This window comes from Phalacrocorax carbo, chromosome 1, assembly GCF_963921805.1.
Source record: "Phalacrocorax carbo chromosome 1, bPhaCar2.1, whole genome shotgun sequence".
NCBI classification, from domain to species: Eukaryota; Metazoa; Chordata; class Aves; order Suliformes; family Phalacrocoracidae; genus Phalacrocorax; species Phalacrocorax carbo.
This window is the reverse complement of record NC_087513.1, coordinates 134357757-134368739: the sequence shown is the minus strand read 5'-3', so window position 1 is coordinate 134368739 and position 10983 is coordinate 134357757. Positions and strand designations below refer to the sequence as shown.

At 41.0% G+C, this 10983-nt stretch overlaps 1 protein-coding gene across 1 annotated transcript in view; it reads right to left on the bottom strand.

The window, feature by feature from the left end:
- VEGFD (vascular endothelial growth factor D) overlaps positions 1 to 9862 on the bottom strand; it is a 28992-nt gene extending 19130 nt beyond the window's left edge. The window contains exon 1 of the mRNA XM_009512385.2: positions 9212 to 9862. Within this exon, the coding sequence (XP_009510680.1) occupies positions 9212 to 9301 (90 nt within the window). The 5' untranslated portion in view covers positions 9302 to 9862. The remainder of the gene's footprint in view (positions 1 to 9211) is intronic.
- Between the last annotated feature and the right edge of the window lie 1121 nt (positions 9863 to 10983).

Here is a 10983-nt window from a genome sequence, read left to right as displayed (position 1 = left end):
CTGATGTGGCCAGAGAACTGCAAGGGATTTCCTGTGGAAAAATCTTGTTCTTTCTTGGCAGGAAAAGGGGGCAGCTCCTGCCATCATGAGGCCAACACAAAGGTCTACATGGTGTCTGAAGGACTCTTGTTTGACCACTTTCCTGGTGAGGATGACAAGCTTGTGTCGAGTCCCTGCAGTAAGAGGAACTCCTTTTGAGGTTTTTCGTCATTATTAGTAGTATTTTTTAGCAATACTGTGGCTCGTAGGAGTATGGGGTCAGGTACAAACACAAAATAAAGAGATGATCCGTAACCTGGTGTCTACAACTAAAGTAAAAGATGACAGAAAACAGAGGAAGGCATTCATCCGAAGGGAGTACCAAGGAAACACAGAAAATATTGCTCAGAGTGATGGGCCATGATTTTGAGATAGCAGGGGCTATCATTGCCAAATTTTATCATAACAAATATTGTCTGTAATACAGCACCTTGTATCCTTGGGGTGTTGCACAATGGGTAATAAAATAGCGAGAGAATCTTCTGCAGCTTGAAAACGTCAGGCTTGCAGGAGTAACTTATCACCTTATCAACAAGGAACTGCATCACCGTATGAACATCTAGCATGAGGATTCTAACTATCACATGTCTGACACATGCTGGTTGCACTAATTTTATCATCACCATTGTATTTAATTTCTGAGGACAGAAAGAACATCTACTTTTCAACAGCTCAAAGAAACTCAGAATTTTTATTCTCTGTCAGCTATGAACTTCTGATATATGAAGTCCCATCCCTGACTGTATCCCTTCTGGAAGCATGATTATCTATGCATTAATAGTGCACAAATAAGTCATTTTTAGGGGGCTGACAGGGAGGCGTTTATCTGAGACTGCCACTTTTCTCACTGATACAGATGTGATGTTTGGGGGCCTTTTTTGCTAAAACCTTGTCAGTGCATCATCTGACCAAGACCCAAAACTGGAGGACAAGCAACATCTAGACTGCTCAACCTCTGATGTTCTGTGTGGTAAACAGTTGCCTCCAGACTCCCCTCCTTGGAAGCCTGTCTCCTTAGGCTCCAGCCTTACTTCCAGTGAAGACAGGAGACTTAATTACCTCTTTCCTAAACTTAGTGGTCAAGGTGGTGATAAAACAGCTTCTACTTTAGCTGAAGATTATATGTTTTGACAAGTAAATCACATTAGCTACCCTATGGCTTCAAGAGAAGAGCTGTTATATATTTTGAATGGCCTTTTGAACTAGAGCAGATCTTCTGTGATGCTGCAGCAAACAAATCAGACTTCTTGCACTTTAGTAGCATGCTTACATTATCAAAATCCTCAGAGACGAGACATTTTGATTGCTGTATTCTTGGTCTGAATGAATCAAAATACTCAAAGCAAAGAACTGAAAACATCAGAATTGTACATTATTTTGTAAAAGCATAAATCTCAGATTATTTCATATTTATTTCATATTTTTTCCTGTCCAAAGCAATCAGACACTCATAATATTTTATGAAAATACCTCTCACAACTATCTACTTTTAGCCAGCTAGGTCTTTATACCAAAATAGGAAGGTTGGTTTTTTTTTCCAGCCAGCAAATACTATGAGAATCAACTACAACTCTCATGAAACAAATATTTCTTCCCACAGCCAGGTCTTTTGGCACTCGTGGGAAACATTCTCACAGCAGCTGAAGTGTGATTTTGAAGGTAACAACATTCACTGTGCATCATTTTGTCAGCAATGAGGGAAAAGCCGGGTGGGCAGATGGAAGAAAAGAGTAGGTTTACTATGGTATGGAGTTCCTCCCTGTTCAAGCCTAGTCATTTACTTTGAGGGTTTACCCCTAGGTCCCTCCTATGGTGATCATGCAAAATATATTTGCTTGATCAGTGAAAGGACACAGATGGATTGCCATAAATGTCCAGGGTTGTAACTCATTGATATAGCCCAAATGCTACTGACAGCTTTGGGAGTCTTACAGTACATTTTCTGAGCCTCTTCTTGTATGCTTGTTCATATCATCTTGCATTGCTGCAGTCTGTTCAAGCAGCCGTGATGCTCAGTACAGAGCACAGCTAGAAATAATACATAGCACTTACTTCATCACACGTAATGTTAGGTGCTAGCTTAACACTGTGACAGGGTACATAGGTCAGAAATAGCATATTGTATGTGTTTATAAAGAGCATGTCCAGACTGTAGTCACTTTCTTTTGCTATTTGTTTATTCTTAGGAAGTTGCTGGGGTTTGGACAGTGATTTTGGAATGGCTCGGTAACAGAGACCTGAATGAAATCAGATAACTATGTATTCTTTTAATAGTTGAAAATATTTTTTAATGTGATGAAGTTTCCTTCGGTTAGTGCTTTCACTGGTTTCTGGGTTTGCCCCAAGACTCTTTAATAAATGTTTTGGAAGTGTGACTGGCCAATTGGACGGCCCGGTTTCAAAATGTCACTTCACAAAGCAAAGCCATTGCCAATACTGAATGAACTTATGTTACCCCAATCACATGCACACATTTTCCTGGAATTGTAATTTTTCTTAAGTAATATTTCCCTAGCAGTTCAAGAAAATGTCTTAATGTGGTTTCTGAGTCACACTGCTAATTAAAGTGAAAAGTTTTGCCTATTTGAATGGCACATTCTCTATTTGCAATGTGACATACGATATAGTAACATGACGCAACTTTTTTGCAATTCAGTCCGACTCAAATAGAATTCCCTCCCGGCTGCACACAAATAGTGACCACGCAGCAGCCGGTGACAATGAATTCTCAAAACTAACCTAGCATGCTTCCCACCTGAAAGCATGGCTCAGACAAAGTCGTCCTGACATCCCGATAATAAGGAGAGCAGTCACCCCTTTCCAAACCCATGTGGTGCCCGCACTGGATAGCCAAATCCCATATGTTCAACTGCACGAGTGTTGCACTCGGTATGACTCTGCTGTAAGCAGCAAGGACCCTAGGTGGCGACCTACCATTGGCTGAGTGGTCTCACACTTTAAGTCACATTTGGGGGGAAAATAGAAAAAAAATATGCAGATGTCCTTCAGGAAGCTGAATTTTTCTTAATGCTCAATTGTTCTGCTAGTCATTGATGCAGAAGCCCGTATATACCTCTTTCACAAGGACATAAAAAAAGAGCAAACTCTCATTGATCTTCCCATGCGTAAGGGGGGGTCTCTGAGGCTGTAGTGGGGGCACATAGCATTTTGTCTCCATTCCTCAAATCCCAACAAGAATTATGAAGATTTGCAAAACATGCTAGAGAGGTAGGGATCAGGTGGAGAAGGAGATAAGGGACTGGCACATAGTGGGAGGAATAAGGAATTCCTAAAGAATAAGGGTTTCTGTAAGAAAGGTATCATATCAGATTTCATTCCCTGCAGCAAAATGTCTCAGGTCGTTTTTCCCCCTGAGCAAAGCTGAGGAATACAGTCATTTTTGGACTACGTCTCAAAGCCAAGCCCAAGAACTAGCAATGGTCAGTTCTGTAACTGGACTTACTTGCCCTGAGAGAAAGGTCTAAAAGAAACACAGATCCCAGCCATTTAGTGATAACGATAAAAACTACTGTACAAGGTTTTTAATGGGAATAAGAATAAAAGAGTTATCACCTATAACAACTGTACCTTATTTATTTTTCCCAAATACCAATATGGTGCCCACAGGAGATAAAACACAAGTAAACTTTACCCAGATCTAGTCTGGAGTAGGGGCAGTAGTGATCAGAACAAAATTTGCAGACACAACAGCAGAGCTCTCGCAAGCCAGAGTTTGCACCAGGTTTGGGTTTGGGGCTTTTTTTTTCCCCATTTCAGGGAGACTTTCTTTGCCTCTCTCCTGTGGGAGCCTGCATCAATACCACCACATCAGTGGTTAGAAACAATGCAAATGCCTGTGAGGGAGAAAGCACAAGTAGGCTGCAGAAAACAGAGACAAGCAACATTCAGTGAGCCTGAGCTGATTGCTTGTTTTTGTTACCTTGTGACCACAAATTAATAGAAAGTTGCTCCACTGCCCTCTGAACCTGCCTTCCTGCCTCTCCTTGGTTTCACAGTTTCATATGTGAGCCATGACTGATGTCAAAGTTTAATTAGTTCTGTCTTCATTTCAAACAGCTGATTAATAGCATGAATTTCTCAAATGCTGCATCTGATTAATCTGAACTGCCTGATGTACTTTGCAGAGCTCCACTCTATACTTGGGTGTTACAGTCCTAGCTGAGATGGACTGGACTGGAACAGCAGCTGGGAGAGATTTTTTTGCTGTTTCTCACAAGCAAGAGCTGCTCTTGATAAAGTAGCAGCGTGTTAGTAGTTTCCTTTCCAAATTTATAAGAGCCAAGGACAGATGCTGTGTGGCATGGCAACAATACAGAATTGTTCTCTTATCCTTCACTGTACCTTGTCAAGGCAGTAGCAGATAAGTCAGAACAAACTGGCTTTCATCGCAACCTCCCCGACAGTTCCCCACTTCTGAAGGAAAAGCACAGACAATCATTTCTGCAGGAATGCGGCAAGTACATTTTCACACATTTTTGGCTCATAGTGCCTATCAGAGATGGTAATCACAGAGAATCAAGAGCAGCAGTGACAAATCTGGGATAATAAAACACTTATGAAAGCCACAATTTCATAATATTTGTTTAAAAGAGTTTGCTAACTTTGAAAGGAAGCTGGATGTGAGGATGAAAACCCTAGTTTAAACAGAGAAATTGTTTCCAGCTACCTTTAAGGTTGCTTTCTCTAGCTGTTGAGCAGTTTGCTGTACTTCCAGGAGTTCCCTTTGAGGAAGATAACACATGAGAGAGAGAAGATTTCTGAGAATGTCTCTTTTCTAGAAACTGAGCAATATTTGCAAGAAGTAATTAGAGAGCTGTGTAGATCTATCTGAAAAACAGTGTCAGTCATAATTACAGAGGCAAAAGCTTACATCCAGCTCTGCTGCTTAGGTTTCTTTACAGAGCTCTGGCTGTTTTGGTTGTACAGATGGACAGGCTGCAGCTGGCTCTAGGAAGGGAGAGATGCAAATTCCTTCCTGATTACTTCCGCTCACGGTGTGATGGCTCTCCAATATTTCCATGCCTTCCCAGGGGCAAAACATTCTCCACTTAGGTGGTCCAGGGTCTGAGGATAGTGGCAAAGTGCTGTTTCACACTCACCAGCAGACAGGGACAATGCACCAGCTGTGTTTGGAAAGTGGCTTCCACCTCTGTCCAGCTCACAGCGGCTGTACAAGATTATTGAATCTAAGATCTGTTAGAGCAAAAATGACCACTCAAGGCTGTATTGATGTTTATTGCAGAAGCAAAAAAGGCCTAGCCATGGAAAAGGAGTGTATGGTGCAGAGAGCAGCCATGTTTACGTCCAGGGCTAAGCACAACTAACCCCTTGGTCTTCTGATCAGAAAGCACATTTCTAGTTCAGTGGTACTCCTCAGGCTTATCAGCTGTGGGTTTCTCTCTAGTGAACCAAAGGAGGGTTCACCATGGGGAGAAGACCTCTGCAAAAAGAAAAGGCTTTGAGTCTGCTATAACCTGGGCATTACCAGTCATCCCTTTCTCTTGCCTTCCCCCTAACGATTTATTAATAACATAAGGGACAGAATAGGGCAGTGACACTCAAATTCTCAGAGGTCAAGACCTTGCAGCCTCATTAGAGAGGCAGTTTTAGTGTTGGAAGGCAGGAGCAGCTCTGACAGATCATTGCCTTTTCTTGGCAAAAAAAAATTGCCTCAGCTCTGATTAATACAGGCCATAGCTCTTTGCATCTAATTTTAAAATTCTGGAAAAAGTAGCCTATGTCCGTCATTGCTCTAGGAGAGGAAAAATGTGGGGGAGAGACAGGAAAAGAGACAACGAAGTTTGCGGTTCCATAGCTGAGGGGTTCCAAAACATAAGAGACTGTTGGGACAAAACAATAATGCTCAGTCTTCAGAAAACCCATGTGGTAATCTAATTGTTCAGTGAGGACTTTGTATGTCAGGCTGGCATCCTGAACCAAGCAACTGGCGTGCGAGGCAGAGGGATTGCTGCCAGCCTTGACGTGTGTTCAGCTAAGGAGCCCAGCCTGACACCTGCGCGGCTGCGCTGTCCCAGTCTGAGGCTGCCCACCGCTTCCCATCATGAGACTGTTTTCCAGTTGTTTATAACGCTGCCAGCTATTAGATGTTCAGGCTGAAACTTTCCATGCCAGATGTCTGCCTCAAAATAATTTTAATATTTTTTTGCTTTCTCTGTCAAAGTGTCTTGACCACAGTTGAGGATGAAGCTCTTTTATCCATGAAAAAATATTTTCTGGAAATCTCATCTTTGCAAATATCTGGTGTTTCCTGCTGTGGATCACAGATGTAAAGTTTTGACACCTGAGGAATCTTTGTTGGCCCAGATGTGTCTGTTGCTATCTGTGCAAAAATCCAACCAAACACAAAAAAACTCTGAGAACAACAGCAGAGACCTGCCAGGGTTTAGCAGCCAGACCAGGTTTAGCTCAGCAGATGGGACCTATGTTGGCCCTACTCCATTCAGGAGCAGAACAGGACCTGGGTGCGGGCCACCACAGGTCCAGCCCATGGGGCTGAGAGCAAAGGACCTGCCCTTCCTCTCCCTCAGGCCATAGGGGTCAGGCAACCAGAGAAGGGAAGCTGCCAGATTTGGCTGTGGAAGAGGAAGGAGGTGAACACTGATGGAAGAGGGCAAGACCTGGCTGAGGGGGCTGAGGACATCTGGAGATACCAGAACTAGAAACTGGGGTCAGGAAAAGGAAAGCCAGGAAGTCATGACCATGGAGACAAAGTGAGAAGCTAGGGATGGAGGAGACAAGGGGGGACCATGGTCAGACATGACTGGAAAGCAAAAGTGTCCAGTACAACTGTCTCTGAGGAACTTGGACAGACCTCCTGAGGGTCTGAGAGAGAAGCAGGGCATCCCCAACCAGGAGGAAGCAAGTGGGAAGGAGGTCAACACACGAGAGCACACAAGGGAGCCCAGTAAGGAAAACGAGACCCTGAGCCCTGGAGGTAAGGCAACATGGGTCAAATGCCGGGACTGGAATAGGTTGAGAATGGAGAGAGGAAGGAAGAGCTGGGCCTGACGGGCAAAGGACAACCAGCCTTGGTGCACACTTGTGGGGAAAAGAGACTCCTGTACCCAGAAGAGGATGGCTTTTCTGAAGGGTTGAGAAGAGTCAAGCACAACAGAGATACTTGTTGAAATACAGCAGCTTGTACACCAGCCTTTTAATGTTCACAGCATTAATTAGGATATTTGCGGAAGGAGGATAAAAGAGTATCCCAAAACTCTATCACAAGATACCACACTGACACCACCTGATGGTTTAAACCATCAACAGGTTTAAAACATCAGGTGTTGTGGGTATAGCTCAGCTACTTGAACTCATATAATGGGGGAAGAGCAGGTTGCTGGTGGTTAACCCTTCTTAGGTCTCATTAATTGCATATCACCTGCATCTTGACCTTGTGGTTTTCATCCAGGCAATACTGCCATTGATCTTAAAGAACTTAAGAAAAAAAAGGTATGGCAGGTGAATGCAATACATCATTTCTGTGTCCTGCAAATTCAATTTGAGGTGCAATCGGTAAGAAAAGGCCATTAAATGTATTACATTAAATTAATGTACCATTAAACACTGTAACATGAAGGACATTTTGTGGGGTATATCCAATATATATATGTACACACACAAAAGCCCTCAGGTCATACATGCTAAAGCAACCCAGAAATCTAATATGCTGTGTAAAACATTAAAAGAAAAATAATCAACAGCTTAGCCAAAAATCTCTGTCTGCTTGGAAAAAGCCAGACCAAGCGGAAAACCAGCCTTTTCCGTGTGGCAATCAGCAGCCAAGGCATTTGTATATATGTTGGATGGACAATCCTATCACAGTGAATAAACTAGAAGTGCTCTTGTATTTATTCTAGGCAAAGTGGATATGTTTTTAAAATTTAATTAAAGGACTAACTAGTAGTTTACTATCATGCTGAATAAACTTTCGTCCCATGTGAGGACAAATTATCATCACTGCCAGTTATACAATGGTTACTATTCTATATTAGAAAACGCTTTCTGGTTTAAATAAAGTGATTCCTACATGTAAGAAACCAGTGATTAGCCATGCAGTGCATAAAGGTAATGTATACAAGACTGATTACTCTGGTCGTAATGCCTTCAAAGAACTCATTGCTGAGGTTGTAAATTAAAAGCTTGTGAATGGTGAGGAGGGAAAGGAGTTAGCCATTAGTCATCCTGAGGCACACACCGCTCACCACTGCTAACTTCTTGTGCTGGCAACAGCAGTCTGCAATCAAGCACATAACTTAGCATTTCTTTTCTAAAACACAGTGCATGCAGTGCAGTTCACAGACTAATGTGTGGTCATCTCTTGCAAGCAGGGGTTTTCTGAACTGAAAACAAAATTATTATCTTGTTTTGCTCTTAGTGAAAAACAAATAATTTGTTCTGGACCACCCACCAAATTAATCATTTTTGGACGCACTGCAGATGTAGAAACTTGTTCCAGTTTTTGTTCTGATTTTTCCAAATGATTGTCCTGGATGTTCTCACACTGTCTAAGAAAGTCAGATCTGAAAAATGCTACTCTCAAGGTGAGGCTTCAGCTTAAATTTTGTTGCATGAATTATATTCAGAAGAAATGTTAATTCCCAGACAATGTGCTCTATTATTACTAGTTGCTGCTTATTTTGAAGTCCTGGATTACATCTCCTAATAAAACAAAAGGAAAACATTTCTCTGATTTTTTTGGCAAACAAGTGAACAACTGAAGAACACGTGCTCTTAGAGGAAAATTTTCAGTACCAGGATATTAATTCCTGCAATTATAAATATCCGAAATAAAAGAGTGTATTTAACAAGTATTCTAATGCTCCGACTTGCATTTTTGTTTAGATTTTGCTTCTATTTTACATGACTGACACTGAAAGTTTAATTTAGAACAAAGTATACAAGTACTTAAAAATAACTAGTAAAAGGACATAAAATATTAAACAGTTGATATGGATTTAACTTCTTTATAGATTTTCTTTCCTCTATGGCTGCTAAACATCTGTGCAACCAAATAATCACAAAAAAAATCCCAAACACCAAAAGAGCGAAAAGACCACCACCTTGCACATTAAAAGTATGTAGTTCTGGCAATCTGGGTTATTAAGAATAGCAGTAAATAAAGATCACCTACCTTCACAGATCCATTTTCATAGTCAGATCCTTGCAGCAGATGTAGAAAAGAAACTATGAAAATATTCAAAGTTGCCCACGGTTTGTACATTCTGATGTTTAAAATCCACAGGTTACTATGCAGTTGTCGTCATACAGCTAGAGGCGTCTGTTTCGAAATGCATTTCTCTATCAGCAATACAGAAAAGAAAAGCTTCCAGAATTTCTCTTATAAACTCACACAGGATTCCAACATACGAGAGTAAATATCTGGCTCTTCACTGCTCAAAACAATTGTAAGTTCATCTAGAGAATGTCATTTCTTAGAGCAGATTTTAGGTACACTTGAAAGAAAATCATGATAAGGGTTTAAATAGATATATATATCTGTATGTATAGGCATACACGCTCACAAGTGATCAGGTATGGATTCCAGTTACTGAAGTTAATATTTCTTCCATCAAGGCACAAAGAGGCATTCAAAATCCGTCTGTGGTCCAGAAAATGTAAGAAATCTGCTGTATTCTCTGCTCCGTGTTACAGCAGCCTTTTGAGATGGTAGTGTAATGGCCAGTGTTTTGAGCTCGCGAGCCGTAATCCAACTCTGTATTAAAACTTTTTTCACAACCTTCATGGAAGCTTGCAGAAGCATGTGTCTTAAATCTGATACAGACTTTGGCAGTAACACAGTCAAATTTTGGCTCTAATCCCATTTTGTCCCTACCAATAGCATAGCAGTTTTTAAACTAACTGATGCAATCTAGAATCCCATTATTTTAAAGAAGATTACCTGAAACATGAAACTTCAGCACACGTTGTTACACAGCACACATATTTTTAAGTTACTTCTTTAAAAAGAAGAGAGGGAGGGAAAGGAAAAGAGAAAAACTGGCTAACTTTAATATATTCTGTCTTATGCGGCATAGGGTTTTCTGAATAGATTTTTAAAAGGAAAGTTAAACACTACCTTTGACAACAAACAGGATTTTGATTTTTTTAATGAAAGCTCATGAAGCTACAGATATAAGAGGAAAAAAAATCTGGTTTTATTGCAGCAAACACAATCGTTATTTCTGCCCTAAGATGTGCATGCATTTTCTCTGTATATTTCCACAGTTTAAAACCAAAATGGAGATCTAACATTAAAATTATAACATAGAAAAAGGCTTTGATGATTATGCATGTTAAATCTATATTGCTGTACTCATATAATATATTGTGTTCAGGAGAGTAGTTCCACATGGCTTGGGGTTTGCAGAATCAGGCTCTACAGCTGTTAACATGAAACAGTCACATGCCTAATATTTCAGAGCACTGGTTTCCTACCTCTGACGTCCAAGCAGTAGCTCTCTTAAATACAAGTCACGCTTCTGTAACTATCATTAGCTTGCATAATTTCATCTTAAGTATTCATCACAAATGGACATTGGAGAGAAAATGATTTTAATTCAGTCTTTCCAGCTGTTGTCAGTTAACTGAGCCATTGTGTTTTTAAAACATATATGTAACTGTATTGTTTTTTAGCTTTGTCTTTTGCCACTTGTTTTGTGAAATACCCACTTTTTTCTAGCTAGTGGCTTCCTCCTTCTCCTAGCCCACATTGGTTCACACAAAGACAGCAGGAATTTCACCTCTTTGAACTGGGTGTGAAAAAGCTCCTTTTCTCTGCATACCTACTTCTCCCCCTCGTAGCTTCCCCACACCCAGGCTGCCAGCGATACTCGCACGCTTTCACAGGCCCCACGCTACAAGGGATATTCTGTGTCTGTACTGTAGTTTACCATTAAAATACTG